The sequence below is a fragment of the Ochlerotatus camptorhynchus genome, unplaced genomic scaffold, assembly GCF_037179485.1.
Source record: "Ochlerotatus camptorhynchus isolate MF236.1 unplaced genomic scaffold, CSIRO-AGI_Acam_v1.1 ptg000330l, whole genome shotgun sequence".
Taxonomy (NCBI): domain Eukaryota; kingdom Metazoa; phylum Arthropoda; class Insecta; order Diptera; family Culicidae; genus Ochlerotatus; species Ochlerotatus camptorhynchus.
The window spans coordinates 2,279,850-2,298,161 of NW_027040818.1; the positions used below are offsets into that span (position 1 = coordinate 2,279,850).

Sequence of the window (18,312 nt, forward strand, 5' to 3'; positions counted from 1 at the left end):
TGGAACTCCGTTCATAGTGACTATGTGACTACTACTATGTTTCAAAAATGAAGCTCTAGGCTTATGTGGAAATATTATAAGTTGAGTTTTGGAAGCGTTGGGAGAAATCTTCCATTTTTGTAAATAAGAAGAGAAAATATCTAAACTTTTCTGCAGGCAAATCAGGGAGGTCCGAAGTGAAAATGTTATACAATATAGGCCCGAGAATGCTACCCTGAGGAACTCCTGCTCTAGCAGGTAGTCGATTAGATTTGGAATTTTGATAATTTACCTGCAGAGTTCTGTCAGTTAAATAATTTTGAACTAATTTCATAATATAAAGTGGAAAATTAAACTTTTTCAATTTAGCCATCAAACCTTCATGTCAAACACTGTCGAATGCTTTTTTTATGTCTAGAAGAGCAACTTCAGTTGAGTGGCCTTCCGATTTGTTTGAACGAATTAAATTGGTAACTCTTAAGAGTTGATGAGTAGTTGAATGCCCATGGCGAAATCCAAACTGCTCATCTGCAAAAATTGAGTTCGTATTGATGTGAAGCATCATTCTATTTAAAATTATCGTTTCAAAAAGTTTACTTATTGAAGAAAGCAAACTTATTGAACGGTAGCTAGAAGCTTCAGCTGGATTTTTATCCGGCTTCAGAATTGGAACAACTTTTGCATTTTTCCATTTATCAGGAAAGTATGCCAAATGGAAACATCTGTTAAATAATTTTACCAAGAAAGACAAGGTACTCTCAGGGAGTTTTTTGATGAGGATATAGAAAATTCCATCATCACCTGGAGCTTTCATATTTTGAAACTTTTTAGTTATAGACCTTACTTCGTCCAAATCAGTCCCCCAGGAATCTTCAAAAATATTTTCCCGAGAGAAAATATTCCGAAAATCCCGAGCAACCTGATTCTCAATAGGACTAGTAAGACCCAAACTGAAATTATGGGAACTCTCGAATTGCTTAGCAAGTTTCTGAGCTTTTTCCAAATTTGTGATCAAAATTTTACCACCTTCTTTAAGCGCTGGAATAGGTTTTTGAGGTTTTTTTCAAAATTTTTGTGAGTTTCCAAAAGGGTTTGGAACTCGGGTCTAATTTAGAAACATTATTTTCAAAAGTTCTGTTCCTCAGGGCAGAGAATCGCTTTTTAATTTGTTTTTGCAAATCCCGCCAGATAACTTTCATGGCATGATCGCGTGTTCTTTGATATTGTCTCCTACGGACATTCTTAAGACGGATCAATAGCTGAAGATCGTCGTCTATTATAACTGAATTGAATTTAACCTCGCATTTTGGTACTGAGGCAGCTCTTGCTTCAACTATAGAAGTAGTCAGAGATTCAAGAGCATAATTAATTTCATCTTTGGTTTGCAAAGGAATGTTTGGATCGAAGTTATATTCCATAAATGTTCGATATTGCTCTCAATCAGCTCTACGGTAATTGAAAGTAGAGCTGTTGGGATTACACATTATTTCTTGGGATATTTCAAAAGTCACTGGAAGGTGATCAGAACCGAAGTCAGCATGGGTAACCAATTGGCTACAAAGTTGACATGAATCAGTTAAGACCAAATCAATAGTTGAGGGATTTCGTGCTGAAGAAAAGCATGTTGGGCTGTTTGGATATTGAATAGTGTAATAACCTGCCGAAAAATCATCAAACAAAATATTACCATTGGAATTGCTTTGAGCATTATTCCATGAGCGGTGTTTTGCATTAAAATCACCAATAATGTAAAATTTAGACCTATGACGGGTAAGTTTCTGAAGGTCACCCTTGAGAAAATTCTTTTGCTGGCCTACGCATTGGAATGGCAAATAGGCAGCTATAAACGTAAGTTGTCCAAATTTTATTTCAATCGAAACTCCCAAAGTTTCAAAAACTTTGGTTTCAAATGAAGAAAGAATGTTATGTTTGATTCGACTATGAACAATGATGGCAACGCCACCACAGGGTCCATCAAGACGATCATTTCTATAAATTAAATAATTTGAGTCCTTCTTAAGTCAGGTTTAAGGAACGTTTCAGTTATAACGGCAATATGCACGTGATGAACTCTCAAAAAGTTAAATAGCTCGTTTTCATTATCTTTAAGAGATCGAGCATTCCAATTTAAAATATTTAATGCTTTAAAATCCATTACTGAATTTTAAAGTCATGACAATATTATTTGCAAATTTTACTCCAGTTTGAATAGCATCAAACATGGAGTTAGATTTAAGCATATCAGAAATCATGTCAATTAATGATTTCTGTAAAAATTCCATTTTAGGGGCAGTAATGCTTCAATGCTTAAAGTCAAAATTGTCAAAATCTCCGTTAGAATTACGTTGGTTAGTATTTTGATTTCTACCCGGTGCAATAGCAGCATAGGTAGCTCCATTAACTCGCTGAACATTGTTAGCAGCGAGGGGAGTAGGTACAGATGAAACATTTGAAGCAGAGGTGATATTTGTACCTACGGGTACGAATGTAGAATTTGTTCCTCGCTGACCGTTGTTAACAGCAGAGGAATTTGTACCTGGTCGGAAACGTGGAGCGTTTCCTACCTGTCGGTTAGAACGAGATTGTAGGATCGCTTTGCGAGTCTTACATTAAAAAAATTTGGATTTGTGGTTTTCACCAATTTCTTAGGATCTTCCTTCATAAGACAGTCGTCCTTTGCGTGAGAGGAATCACCACAATTCATGCATTTAGCTGGCATGTAGCAATTTTTAGTTCCGTGACCCCATCCCTGGCACTTACGGCACTGAGTGAGGTTTTGGAAATTTCCTCCAGTATTTCTGAAGTGTTCCCACTTCACTCGGACATGGCGCATAAGGCTAGCTTTTTCTAAGGCCTTAAGGTTGTTTAGTTCACTAGACTTGAAGTGAACTAAATAAAAATCATTAGAAATCCCGTTGCGTGAATCGCCAGGACGGGATTTCATTTTCATTTTGATTACTTGGAGTGGCACAACTCCAAGTAATTTTGCCAGTTCACCACTGGGCAGTCCTTTCATGACAACCTTGAACACACGTTCAGTTTTGGTGTCGTAAGTAAAAAATTTATGCTGCTTCTCAGTAAGATACTTGAGAAGACATTTAAATCCGTCCAAGGTTTCAGCCAAAACACGGCATTCACTCCGACGTCCAATTTGTAGTGAAAACTTAACTTTCACGAAATTCAAAAGTTCCATGCGAAGAGCATGGAAATCGGAAGTTGTTATCACAATAGGGGGAATCTTTTCCTTCTTGGCATTAAGTCGGGAAAGTTTACTAGAATTTTTCTTGGATGATGGATTATTCTCATCATCCGTGAGCAAATCAAATTGATTACTCAAATTAATTTCATCAGAAGGGGGGTCAAGAGTTTGCCCCTTTCTTTTGCGTTTAGGCGCCATGGCGGCAGTAAATTATTATCCAAATCGACTTCCAAACAGATTACTATAAGAATCTGAAGGATCGAAGAGGAATTTTCCAAATCGATATCCAAGAAGGATTACCTCGGCTAGGGTCCGAACAAGGATCGAAGAGGAATAAGAGTTGAAAAAGGTAGAAATTTTACAGGTTGAGCACTGAAAAGTGCTGTTTAAATTTGTTGTAGCTTTAGGTAGTAGTAACACTTCCTTCAGCAAAAAGCAAATAGATCCGCACGGCAAGAGAGCACGATGCGGACTGACCCACTGTTCGTTGATTTTAACTCCCGATGTTGAGGTGTCTTCAAAGAAGTTGCTTGAGATGTTATTCTGCATCTTCTGAAATATCACTATACATTTTTTATTAAGATGGTATTAAACTTAGAAAAACTAACTTATTGTAATCACATGATAATATGTTTATGTCCTCGGCAGGGGGAACGACACTCATTTGGAAGTATATTTTCAGTCTAGTAATGACTTGGGATTTTCGGGGAAAACACAATTGATGTAATTTTTTGAGTGTGTCGTGTTGACGAAAATAGACCAGGGATAGAAAAAAATAGTTGGGAATAGATCAGGGAATGGATGTGATGTGAAGGGTGTTAAAAAGTTTCAGAATGATTACGAGTCTGAATGTGAAGAGGATTTTCGATGAACATTTCAAATGCTCCTATCTGATTTGATCGATTCTCTTCATCGACTTTCTCTTTTGATAACCACTGCCATGCAAACAGATTTCGCGCTAATTTAGCCATATAGTTTGATAAAGGAGGTTCTTATCTAGCGTCCAAAACGGCAAATACGACAGGAAAAGGTTTTGCAGCTGAGTTATTAATTAAAGAGAAAGTCGATCAAGAGAATCAATCATTACAGATATGACCTTTACATCACCTGTGTTGTCAATACTAATATTCACATCTCACTGCGTCCTAGCAAGAAGTACGGTCGACTTGTTTCGCGCTCCGTTGTTTTGGAAGTTTTCTCGGTATTCGCTTGATATAAATTATCAGTTTTTTCTCACTAAGTGACTCCTGGCATAGTTCCCGGTAAATTGATCGAAAAGTGAGTTTTTTGTAGTAGAAAGTGTCATTTTCGGAACGATTAATCCGTGCTATTGGTAATTCGCAAAAACAATTTGGGCATCATCGTTGCGTGGTCACGCATACGCGCTCACGCATACCCGCTTACGTATCATCATCATCGAGTGTGAGCACCCGTTTCTACATCTACATCGTTCATCAATCATCGTGCGCCTGTGTGCGCTGAGTACCGAGCCTCGATCAAGTGCACCACAACGAAGGTCATCCACGCAGCGCGTCTCTTCCAGCCATCTGTGTAAACGCCTACACATATAACGCTCGGTGGTAGTAGTATAGGATTATCAGATAAGTTTTTGTTTTTTTCTTGATTCTTTTCCTCCCCCATTAGTTAAATTTTCATTTTGTATTTCTGTGTTTGTAGTGTTTTCTGTGTATTGTGTCTGTGCGTTCAGAGGGAGAGCGTTTTGCGCTCCCACTAGTTGAACAAAATGGATGTTTTGTCAGAAGACGACATGGATGACCATTCATCTAAGAATAATGATGATGTCATCCCTGGTTCGTCGTCTCAGTCTGTCAATGGGCAGGATGAGAAAAGCACCAGATTGCGGGCCTACCCGAATGACTCGACTGGCCCATGGGTTGTCTATTTTCAGCCCAAAAACAAACCTTGTTCAGATATCTGATGATCTGACAAAGCGATTCTCTGCCGTGACCGAAATAACGAAGGTTAGGCACAACAAACTTCGTGTGACCGTCGCTAACCTGAAACAGGCCAATGACATTGCTGTTTCCCAGTTTTTCACACTGGAATATAGGGTGTACATTCCAGCCTCTGATGTGGAGATCGAAGGCGTGGTCACTGAGGCGAGCCTGAACTCCGAGATACTGGAGAAGCAAGCGGTTGGCCGATTTAAGAACCCCTTGCTTCCTCCGGTAAAGATACTGGCCGTTGATAGAATGAAGTCAGTATCGCTCAGCGAGGGTAAAAGGAGTTTTACCCCCACAGACTCGTTTCGGGTGACCTTTTCTGGATCTGCCCTTCCTCAATACATCGAGCTGGGAAAACTTCGTCTTCCTGTGCGGTTGTTTGTACCTCGGGTCATGAACTGCCAGAATTGTAAGCGGTTGGGACATACGGCCTCCCACTGCGGCAACAAGGCACGCTGCTCCACATGCGGGGAGAAGCATGAGGATGGCGCCTGCGCAGCTACTGCACCAAAATGCGTGTACTGCAATGGAACTCCTCCTCATGCTCTCTCGTCGTGCCCGGCGTACAAACAGCTCGGGGACAAAATGAAACGCTCCCTTAAGGAACGTTCCAGGCGGTCTTTTGCAGAAATGCTTAAGACAGCCAAGCCATCGACCAACGAAACAAATCCCTTCGCTCTTTTGTCAGATGACGAGTCTGGCTCTGACTTGGCTGAGGAGGGAGTTTCTTTCAGTTTTCCGGAAGGTTCTGCCCGGAAACGAAAACGCATCCGTTCGCGGAAAGTTGCAGATCAAGAACCCCAAATCAGCTTGCCCAAATCAAGGAGTGGTGGAAAAAAGGAGACTTCTACTCCTCCTGGATTCCGCAGAACTGATTATACCCAGGATTTTCCACCTCTTCCGGGGACATCCAAAACCCCTGATGCCCCAATTTTAAGAACAGAAACCCCTTCTTCATCTGGGCTGTTCTCATTTGATGACATTGTGGACGGTATTCTCAAATACCTCAACATTTCTGATCCTCTGAAAAGCATTGTCCTCACATTGCTTCCGACTGTGAAATCCTTCTTGAAGCAATTGACTTCAAAATGGCCCCTTCTTGCAGCTATCATCTCCTTCGATGGATAATTTTCCAAACGAGGTCGGGGATTTGATCACTGTTCTACAGTGGAATTGTCGAAGTCTTATTCCGAAATTAGATTCGTTCAAGTATTTAGTCCATAACAATAATTGCGATGCATTTGCCCTCTGTGAAACATGGCTCTCTTCAGAAATTGATCTCCCTTTTTTTGATTTTAACATTATTCGATTGGATCGTGAGGATTCACGTGGAGGAGGGGTACTTTTGGGGATCAAAAAGTGCCATTCCTTCTATAGAGTGAATCTTCCCGAATTCCCCGGTATTGAAGTTGTCGCATGTCAGGCTACCATTAAAGGTAAGAGCCTTTGTATTGCTTCTGTATATATTGCTCCTAGAGTTTCTGTTAATCGCAAACAACTTTTCGACATATGTGCGGTACTTCCCGCTCCATGGTTGATCATGGGAGATTTTAACTCCCACGGTACAGGCTGGGGGGAGCTGTACGATGATAACCGTTCTACTTTGATTTATGATCTCTGCGACAACTTCAACATGACAATACTTAACAATGGAGAAGTAACACGTTTGGCTGGTCTTTCCTCGAATGGTAGCAGATTAGACCTCACCTTTTGCTCCAATTCACTATCGTTGGATTGCACTTGGCATGTAATCCAGGATCCGCACGGTAGTGATCATCTGCCGATCAAAATTTCGATTGCCAGTGGGTTCAACTCGTCAGAATCCGTTAACGTCGCGTATGATCTAACCCGTAACATCGATTGGACTAAGTTCCAATCCGCGATAGACGATACAGTATCGTCAGTGGAAGAGCTTCCGCCGTTGGAGGAATATAATTTCCTCTCTAATCTCATCGTCGACAGCGCACTTCAAGCTCAAACACGACCGGTGCCGCGATCGTCTATTCGTAAGAAAACACCATCGCTCTGGTGGGATCAACAATGCACGGAGGTTTACCGTAAAAAGTCCGACGCGTTTAAACTTTTTCGGAAACGCGGAACACGCGAGCATTTCGACGCATACACATCTCTTGAACGCGAACTCAAGAGCCTCATCAAGGCCAAAAAACGGGGTTACTGGCGGCAGTTTGTAGACGGATTGTCGCGCGAAACGTCTATGAATACGCTTTGGAGTACGGCGCGAAGAATGCGTAACCGGTCTACTAACAACGAAAGCGAGGAATGCTCGGATCAATGGATTCTTAAATTCGCGCGAAAAGTGTGTCCGGATTCCGTGCCGTCGCAGTTGATTCCTCGCGAAACCGCGAATTCGGTAGACGAAATCAGTCACCCTTTTTCAATGGTCGAACTTTCACTCGCTCTCCTTTCGTGTGGCAATTCTGCCCCGGGATCTGATAGAATCAAGTTCAACTTGCTGAAAAACCTCCCAGACGTCGCTAAGAGGCGCATGTTGAACTTGTACAATCAGTTCTTGGAGCTCAATATTGTTCCCGACGATTGGAGACGAGTAAGGGTGATAGCCATTAAAAAGCCTGATAAACCCGCGTCGGATCACAATTCGTATCGGCCCATCGCGATGCTGTCGTGTATTCGGAAATTGATGGAGAAAATGATCCTTTTTCGCCTCGACAAATGGGTTGAGACGAACCACCTTCTTTCAGATACTCAATTTGGTTTCCGTAGGGGTAAGGGAACGAACGACTGTCTCGCGTTGCTTTCCGATCACTCCGATCCAGGGCTGAAAAAATCACTAAAATTCATCAAAGTTCACTATGGATGAAAAATTCATTTCATAGTGAATGCTGGTGATTTTTTCATGATTTTTTCAACCCTGCTCCGATCACTCCGACCGATCACTCATTCCATGTCTTTTAAATATCTCGGGGTCTGGTTCGATTCCAAATGCACCTGGAGATCCCACATTGAGTATCTGAGACGAAAATGCCAACTAAGGATCAATTTCCTTCGATCAATTACCGGAACGTGGTGGGGAGCCCATCCACAAGATCTTCTGACGTTGTACCGGACAACGATTTTATCGGTTTTAGAGTACGGTAGTTTTTGCTTCCAGTCGGCAGCTAAAACGCACATCATCAAGCTGGAACGGATCCAGTATCGTTGTCTTCGTATCGCGTTAGGATGCATGCACTCGACTCATACTATGAGTCTCGAAGTGCTGGCGGGCATGTTGCCACTATCCGTCCGTTTTTCAGAGTTATCTCTGAGGCTCCTCACCCGTTGCGAAGTAATGAACCCACTGGTGATCGAAAATTTTGAGAAGCTTCTGGAGCTAAATCCTCAAACATGTTTTATGACTTTGTACTACCTATATTTAACACAGGATGTCAGCCCTTCAAGAAATATTCCCAATCGTGTAGTCTTCTCCGATTTCGGCAATTCAGTGAATTTTGATTTATCTATGACGCAGGAAATCCGCGGAATTCCAGAGCATCATCGTTCTATGATTGCTCCGTCATTATACGCTGCAAAGTTTGGCCATGTTGATTCTGCAAGAACGTTTTTCACAGATGGATCTCTAATAGAGGAGTCCGCTGGTTTTGGTGTATTTAATGAATTTCATAGCGCCTCTCGAAGACTTGAAGCTCCTTGTTCTGTGTATGTGGCTGAACTGGCAGCAATTCACTACACTTTGGAAACTATTGCTTCACTTCTTCCAGACCACTACTTTATTTTTACGGATAGTCTCAGTTCTGTCGAGGCTATCCGTTCCATTAGGCCGGTAAAGCACTTCTCGTATTTTCTCTTGAAAATACGAGAACTGCTTAGTACTTTATCCGTGCGCTCTTTCATCATCACCTTCGCGTGGGTCCCTTAGCATTGCTCAATTTTGGGCAATGAGAAGGCGGATTCACTTGCGAAGGTGGGCGCTATGGAAGGCGACATTTATGATCGACAGATCGCCTATAGTGAATTTTTTTCTATTTATCGTCAGCAGTCGCTCGTTAGCTGGCAACATCAATGGAGTGAAGGGAGCTTGGGACGATGGCTACATTCAATTATCCCTAAGGTGTCGAAGTTTGCATGGTTCAAAGGGTTGGACTTGAGTCGAGACTTCATACGCGTGATGTCTCGTCTCATGTCCAATCACTATTGTCTAAACGCTCACTTGTTCCGTGTGGGGTTGGGAGACAGCAATCTCTGTGAATGTGGACAAGGTTACCAGGACGCTGATCACATCCTTTGGTCTTGTGTGGAGTATCGTGGAGTCAGATCACATTTTTATGATTCCCTTCGGGCTCGAGGTAGACAACCTAATGTTCCAGTTCGGGATATTTTGGCTAGACGCGATCTGGAGTTTATGAAACTCATATATGTTTACTTTAAGGATATTAACCTTAGATTGTAAGTTTGATTAACCTTGTGTTTAGTTTGTATTTTGTACGTGTGGGTTTTTTTTTCAATGTTTGTTTTCAAGATGAATAGAAATAATTTCATGCTTTAGGATTAATTAAATAGTTGTATCGTAAACCACATTTCAAACCTCCTTCTTCCCTTTTCCCATCCAAAAAATTGTAAATCTCCACTAACCTCGAGACAACCGCGAGTACTCGGTCCAGTTCCTTTAACTTTAAATTTAAGACAGTAATAATGTATAACGCAAAGGATAACTCGGCTCTGTAAAGTTTATTCGATTGAGCCTGTACAAATAAAGTAATTATAAAAAAAAAAATGTCTTGTTGATAACCCGAGTATTACATATAATAAAGTCAACAGAAGTATAAAGCTAATGCGAAGGCTGAGAAAAAATGTTAGCGTTTGAAATATATGGTTTAGATGTAATCCTCGATTTAGGTTAGCGACTGAAAGTCAATTTTTATTTGTTATATGCGACAGTTAGAAGATACTGAGAGGTTAGCACATATCATCGGCAAGAGACGTGCGTGTGAGAAAATTTGCGAAAAAATCTAAGGGCACCGGTGGGATTCGAACCCACAATTCCCATTCAGTACATGGGTGCATTGCCAATTATACAACGGTGGACCTATGGTCTACGGATGTATTTGGCTAATGACATATGAGTTTCGAATGCGTTGTAATGTAAAACGAATTTAAAATGTTTTATTGTTTTTTGGTTTATTTTTTATTCTCCCCTCCCCCTCGACTGGTGCGAGCATCGAGTGACAAAAGAAAAACTTGTGATTTGTTCCTGCCTTATTATCTGAGAGTTAAATTTTGATATACAGAAATAAATGTCGAAATAAAGGGGTATATGTGTTGGGACCACATGTTGTATCATGAACAGCGAATTCAAACACATCAAGCAACCAACGATACAGACAAAACGGTTGCTACGACTACCATGACAAACTCGCTCTGTAACATAGCTCGATCCGCGTAGTAGAAGGATAATGATGTATTGCTTGCCTGCTTTGTTGCAATATACACGTATGAATCGAGAAAAGACATAACAAAAAAATTCCCATAAACACACGTGTATCATCTTCGGGTTTACTTCGTGAAGCAGCTTGCCAACAATTTGCTCGTTTCCTTCTACCGCCCCGAGTGAGTTGTGTCGCATGGGCTGCTTGTCATGAAAAAGAACGAAGAAGATTGTATCATTATTGCTTTCCACTTCTGACATAGTGTTATTCGGTTCGTTGATCGCTTGTCATTTTGTCATTTGGAGATATTTTTGATTCCTTGATCATTAATGTTAAGGTGAAAGTTAATGCTTTCCGTTGCACGTTGAAAACCTGTTTGTGATACTACACTTCTCTTACAGCTCTATTTGATACAAAACAAATGGTTAAGGTTATCTGCACTTTGCCCTACGAATTCGAATTTTCAAAATATGATACCAAAGCTTGAATTCCAGATAAAAATTTTATAAAACTTCGTATACCGCAATTGTTTGAAAACGAACAGCTTTTAGTTCTTCAGCAAGTTTTGCTTAAATTTTACGTTCTACATCTTTTCCCAGTACAGCAAACCTCTATCTTGTGAAATAAAAAGTTTGTATCACTGCACCATCTTTGCGGCCAAAACTTGAACTATTTTTTATTTAGTGGATGTAGTCCTAACTAATCCAAGAAACTTCACTCAATTGGATGCAATCCCAGAACGTTATTATTTCTTTTCCCTTGCCCACTGTTCGTTGATTTTAACTCCCGATGTTTTAGCGTTGGGGTGTCTTCAAAGAAGTTTCTTGAGATGTTATTCTGCATCTTCTGAAATATCACTATACATTTTTATTAAGATGGTATTACACTTAGAAAAACTAACTTATTGTAATCACATGATAATATGTTTATGTCCTCGGCAGGGGGAACGACACTCATTTGGAAGTATATTTTCAGTCTAGTAATTACTTGGGATTTTCGGGGAAAACACAATTGATGTGATTTTTTGAGTGTGTCGTGTTGACGAAAATAGACCAGGGATAGAAAAAAAATAGTTGGGAATAGATCAGGGAATGGATGTGACGGTGTTAAAAAGTTTCAGAATGATTACGAGTCTGAATGTGAAGAGGATTTTGATCGATTCTCTTCATCGACTTTCTCTTTTGATAACCACTGCTATGCAAACAGATTTCGCGCTATTTAGCCACATAGGAGGTTCTTATCTAGCGTCCAAAACGCCAAATTCGACAGGAAAAGGTTTTGCAGCTGAGTTATTAATGAAAGAGAAAGTCGATGAAGAGAATCAATCATTGCAGATATGACCTTTTGAAATATGTATCTAGGATTGGTGTAAAAAGAAGAAAAGCAAAATCGGTGATGATTTAGAGGTGCTTCAAGTTAATTTTATGTTTTTGAGGTAATTTACGGCTTATAATATTTGTATCTCGAGACTGAAACAACGAAAACTGCTGTGACAACTTTCATAGCAAAGCTTAATGTGTTATCTACCAACTTTTTGACCAAATGTTGACTATTCAAAGTGATTTTATTGAAGTTTGACTTAGTCTCATGCTCGAAGATATCTTAAAAAAATGAAGAATTTCAAAGTATTGCAAAGGATTGCTTTCAAATTTGAATATACAGCAGTATTTTACCCCTTCAAACCATAGCCAAATGAATGGAATAGTAGAAAGATTCCATTCCACCATAACTGAAATTTTCAATTCCAACAAACATAAATACGGAGAATTATCAAACAAAGAAAAATGTAATACTCTTTATAATAATAGTATCTATACAGCTACCAACCTTAAACCCCGCGAAATCTTTTACGGAATCAAAACTGGAGAAGAGCGACCTCTGAATAAAGATAACATGATCCAGCTAAGGAACAAATAATACGATGAAGCCGCACTAAAACTCAAGGAAACACAGAACCAACAAAACAAGTACCACAACAGCAGTAGAGAAAAACCACCGACTCTACAACGCGACGAAATGGTATACAATAAAATTCAAGGAATTAAATCTAAAACTAAAGACCGTTTTCAGCAAATACAAGTCAAATATAACAGAAGACGCACATACAGAGATACAAAAAAACGACGATTACACAAAGAAAAACTTCGCCGTATCCGGAAATAGTTTTGCAAAATTCTAACTCTCTCTCTATTTTGTTTTTTTAGATGATACCAATTCGGATATTCTTAACCACAATCATTGCGTTCCTGTATATCCAACTATCGCATCCACAATCCATCCATATCCAGAACCTTTAACAAAACCCTGGCCTTCTCACCATAGACACAGGCAGCAGTTTTATAAAACTAGGCAGTCATTAGCTTTTTCACATCATAGAATTGGATAATTACGAGCCTATTTTTAGGAAACTGCTCACGAATATTCAAGGAATACGACACTTTCCAAATTTTACGGACATGTTTGAAATACTAGAAACAAAATATGAATCTGTTTATAGCATCTTTAACAGTCTTCGACCAAAGCAACGAAGAAAGAGAGAACTATTAAATTTGCTAGGGACAGGAATAAAAGAAATAACCGGGAATATGGACCATAATGATTTCGAAGAAATTTCAAAAAGCATTTCTGATTTACAAATTAATAATAAAATCCTCACTAACGAAAATAATGAGCTACTTAAAATTAACTTACTATTACAAAATCGAATTAACTTCTTAATTAACCGGTTGAACAAACAATAAAACCTTATTTCAAAAAATATTGTATCAGCAAGGTTAGACAACGAAATCAACAAAAATTTTAAAATTTTCAGGGAAATTATAAAGATCAATTACAACTTAGATAACCTGAAGACCCATCTTGAAAATCTGTTTGAATCAGTGCAAAAATGTGCGTCCCTCTTGTTGCTCATAAACTGACTGCGGCTGTGGAATAGTTCTAGCGACGTTTTCATCACTACCTAAAGCCCCACGTCGAATGTAACAACTCAAGGCGGGAGTAGCCGTCAACAATGCTGATGATGGTACAGCACGCAACAACCACCCTACTGCTTTCTCTCTGAGATGATCACGTTGGTCATGACGAGAGGAGCAACACAATAGTTGGGTAAAGAAGAACTGCATTATAACACACCATCGACTGGAAATGCTCTCGCGACGTGGGGCTTTAGGTAGTGATGAAAACGTCGCTAGAACTATTCCACAGCCGCAGTCAGTTTATGAGCAACAAGAGGGACGCACATTTTTGCCTGTGGACTTGGAGACATACTTCAAGTCCCCGCGTACATCGTACGGGCTAGGCAAAAATGTGCGTCTATCTTGTAAACTGTCGCTTTAATGGCCCTTCGCTCATTTTCAACTTCTATTCAATTTTCATACTGCCGTACTCTAACGGAACTATCCACCTACACTCTTCTAAAGATCATTCTCTAGCTAATAAATCATCACACTAAAGCTTCATGTTAGCATTTCCAACCAACTCTAATATTTATAGTTTCAATTCCATGATTAGAAAACTCTACGTATACCGAATTTTTACTAGAACCTCTTCCAATATCAGATAAAATTTTGAATCCACTAGCCAGTGTTGCTTTGCATAATGGTAACAAGACGTACTTCATCAAGGAGAAATGCCTAAACATCGAGAAGACGAGACTGTGTAACATTAACAACCTCATAGATGCAACCGAAGACTCATGCTACTCAAATTTGCTGAAAGGACTATCAGGAAATTGTACTTTCGTAAAATGCCTTCAGCCTACGGAGATAAGAAGAATCACGGACAATCATATCGTAACTACAAACACTCAGGACATCGAAGTAGATTCAAATTGTGGACTCACCAAACGAAACATATCCGGTACATATTTGATCGAGTTTCACAACTGCAGCATCTTTATAAATGGCACCAGATACAACAACGTCGAAGCCTATAAGTCAGAACCGACATTTGTAATGCCTCTGGACGGTTTGCACATTAACGAAAAGACCCTGGAAGTTCGTAACATCGATGAAATCCACGTAAGAAACATGCACTACATCGAAACATTGACAAAGGAACACAACATACGGACATACACATCATTAAGGCTCTGAACCATTTGGTGGATTATTTTAACTTTTGGTTAAAATTTGACAGATGGAAAGTTATCGATGAACCCTGCTATCCGAGCATGGTTATTTCTGACAAACAAGAAGTTAAATTTTGACAACCGTAGGTTGAAAACCGGTCGATCGACAGCACGGGGATTTTCGAACATAGAAAATAACTTTCGAAATGTCACTTTTAACCATGAGTTAAATTTAACTCGGCAAATGGTTCACAGCCTAAGTATGTCGACAATCTGTATCCTTTTAAGTATCGTTACAGGCCTTTTCTGGATACCAAGGAGACGCAAACAAATTTCTCTTCACATTGGAACATCCAAGGAGTCTAAACCATTAGGATCGCTCGAAACCAGAAGTATCTCAGTGAATCGGGACGATTCGTCTTCAAAAGGGGGAGTAGTTAAGAACGAACCCTCTTGGACCACAACCAACCGCTTCATCGGTGCATCTCTATTATCATCATCACCGTCATCCATACCATTAGCAACAACAGCAACCAATCACTTTATTGGTACATCTCTATTATCGTCATCATTGTCATCATCCATACCAACAACAACAACAACAACAACAACAACAACGCCGATGACGACGACTAAGACTCAGCAATCGGCATAGCAGTCAGCACGATCACTAACCCGCACCCAAGTCCAAACATCAGCAATTCTTCCCCAGCAACACAAAGGTAGCTCAGTACAAAGCAAGGCATATTCCTACATCAGCAAATGGTCATCCGGCAGCCAACGATGTCACCAACCCTTGGACCTGCCAACGATCGAAGACACCTCAGCAGTTTCACCACCAACTAACGATGTCACCAACCCTTGGACCCGCCAACGACGGAAGACACCTCAGCAGTTTTGTCGTCTTTGCAACAGCAACACGGCGACCACGTTCCCTCTTTAAATTTATCTTACTCAGCTAATTGATAGGGCGTCGGTAGGTTTGGTTATAATATAATTCAATAAATCAGTTCAGTTGGTTTTAGACCTCAGTAAGGTTAACTAGTGTTTTTTTAAAACTTAAGTCTGGATGACATGTATATATATATGTCCTCTCATCTTGAAGCTCTTTGATGGTGGGCTGAAGGAACTTTTTTTTTCTGAAAATAATGCTTCAAGGCTTTCAGGTTTTTCAGATATATCAATATCAATTTTTTTCGTAAAATTGATCGATGATATTTTTAATAATTAAATTCATCTCAATAGTTCAGTCTACTTGAGCAGCCATGAAAGTTGGTTTTTGTCGATTTTGTACACGCAAACCAAAAATGTATTACATTGAATGTTAGTTGCATTTCCTATCATCATCCGCAGCGAATGATTTAAGTTAACCTCTCGGACGATGTAATGGATTTTTGTCTTTTTTCTTTCGTGTTATGTCTACGCTTTCGGCTATACCAACAAACTTTTTATTTATAACATTCTAGAACGACGTAGACACTTGCCTCTATTCTCTCTAATTCCCGTTCAGCAGAAAAAAGCAAACGAAGTCGAGTACGGAGGAAATGAGCGCTTCTTATTCAGAGAATGCGATATACCGAGCTGCGGTCAAATGCAAGAAAATGGAGAAAGAAAAATGTGAAGTGTATTAGTGAGTGGAATGAATTATGTCGATGAAAACAAAAAGGTTGCCGACTGGAACTCGAACCACGAACGTTGCGATTTTGAGACCGTTGGGTTTTCCACTGCCATCTCCAAGCTTCGAAATCTATATAGGCTAAAAGCGAATAAGAAGCGCTCATTTTCTCTCATACTCGACTTCGTATGCTTTTTCTGCTGAAAGGGACTTGGAGAGAATCGAGGCACAAATAAAAAGCTTGCAGACAGAACACGAAATAGACAAAAATCCATTACATCGTCTGCTAGGTCAACTTATATCATTCGGTGCGATATTCGCTGCAGAGGATGACAGGAAATGCAACTAACGTTCAATGTAGTATATTTCTAGATAGAGCTGGAATTAGGAGGTAACAGTCTTTGTAAACAATGACTTCTCTTGTTGATTTCTCGAAATTCAAGGCACGCCTACACAAACCAACACATCCATCGGGTAGTAGAAGTCTTCCTCTACTCGATGGTGATGTTGATTTGCCAGGGAGAACCATGACTTCCGAGAAATCATCGAGAGGAGTCATTGTTTACAAAAGCTGTTACGCCCTAATTCCAGCTCTATCTATATTTTTGGTTTGCGTCCACCATTGAAGTTGCTTGGACTAAAACATCAAACAAAATTCAGTTACAATGCTCAAGAAATCTTTATTTGTCATACACTCGCAGTTCATTTATCCTCTGTAGGTCGTTTACTGAATAAAAACATGGATCGTTAATGATGATGTCCTCCTTTGGGTCTCTTATCACACTCTCCGCTCTTGACCTTGTTGCATAGCTCAGCTGAAAAATGACAACACGTTGAAAAATTCCACTTCGCCTCCTGAATCTCCACCGTTACTCACATTCATGAAAATGTTCGGCCGGGCAGCTCTGGATGTAGCCATTTCCGAGACACATAACGAGAATACCTGCCGACGCACTGCACTGTCCCTTGGAACCACCACGTTGCTCCATTTCGGCTTTGATGGCGTCGATCTTCTGTCCACAAGTGTCAACTATTTGCAGAACCGTTTCCTTCCAGTCTCCTTCCAGACCCTCAGCGTTCTTTTTGATCCCATCCATGTCGACATCATCACCGTTCATCAGGCCTTGAGCTTTGAGCATACATTCGGACCCGCACTGCGAGAAGGCATTTTTGATTTTCAAATAAGTCAAAGTAAGTTACAACTACACACTTAGAAATAACTAATTTTACACGAGGCGGAATCCATGTCAAAGGATGAGACGTAAATAAAAATGTCATGTAAAATAAAGTGCTCCGATACTGAAAAGATCGTTACTCGAAAATTACGTTTGATTGAGCCGAATTTTGCGTCTATTATGACTCAACTTTATGTCAAAATTAATGCTCGTATATGTCAGTCTCAGAGCACCTAAATTTACAAGAATTTTTCTAAGTGTGTAGTTTGAGGACTTACGAAAAACTTTTCATGGTGGTTTCCTTCGGCCTTCGACATGCACTCATCAAAATCGTCCATTTTCAGAACCGCTGGCGCTGTGCAGCATTCCTTGATTTCTTCTTTCTGGAAAATAAGACCACCTTAAGACTAGAACTATTATTCTCACTTCAAAGCTGTTGGTCAATACCCTTTGGAAAACTTCCTTGCAATCCATGGCCGATGAAATGTCCTATTTTATAACAATAAGTAGTCGTTAGATTTCGTACTCTACACCAGCTGAAACAAAAACAAACTCACCACAAAGACACTCATCATCGCCACGATCAGCAACTGGCTGGATTTGAACTGTTTCATACTGCTGCACTGTTGTGTTAGAACTGGAACCAACGGGTAGAATGCAATGCTCTGTGCACTCTGTTGCACTTTTTATATGATATGGATGGTTAGTTCCAGGGTGGCTGATGGAATCATTGTGGGAATCACACCAGTGAGTAAATAGCAATTAAATATCGGAAGTGCACGGCCATTTAAGATACCAGATAGAGGTGACAATTTACCAGCATCGCCGAAGGTTCACGTGTTTTCAGTGCGTTTGGTTGAGGTGTGCATCTCGAGCATCGTTATTCATAATGTGCAATACTCGGTGTAT

General features: G+C 40.1%; 2 protein-coding genes across 2 annotated transcripts; one reads left to right on the plus strand and one right to left on the minus strand.

Moving 5' to 3' along the window:
* Nucleotides 1–1,399: 1,399 nt before the first annotated feature.
* Nucleotides 1,400–15,268, plus strand: LOC135708498 (uncharacterized). The gene is made up of 4 exons (XM_065230617.1): nt 1,400–1,430; nt 14,055–14,631; nt 14,875–15,120; nt 15,205–15,268. The coding sequence occupies exons 1-4, from the start codon at nt 1,400–1,402 to the stop codon at nt 15,266–15,268; spliced, it is 918 nt and encodes a 305-aa protein (XP_065086689.1).
* A 1,652-nt stretch (nt 15,269–16,920) lies between these two features.
* On the minus strand, nt 16,921–18,035 carry LOC135708568 (uncharacterized). The gene is made up of 5 exons (XM_065230669.1): nt 17,961–18,035; nt 17,851–17,892; nt 17,682–17,786; nt 17,106–17,382; nt 16,921–17,043 (listed from the first exon to the last, which is right to left on the minus strand). The coding sequence occupies exons 1-5, from the start codon at nt 18,015–18,017 to the stop codon at nt 16,976–16,978; spliced, it is 549 nt and encodes a 182-aa protein (XP_065086741.1). The 5' UTR covers nt 18,018–18,035; the 3' UTR covers nt 16,921–16,975.
* Between the last annotated feature and the right edge of the window lie 277 nt (nt 18,036–18,312).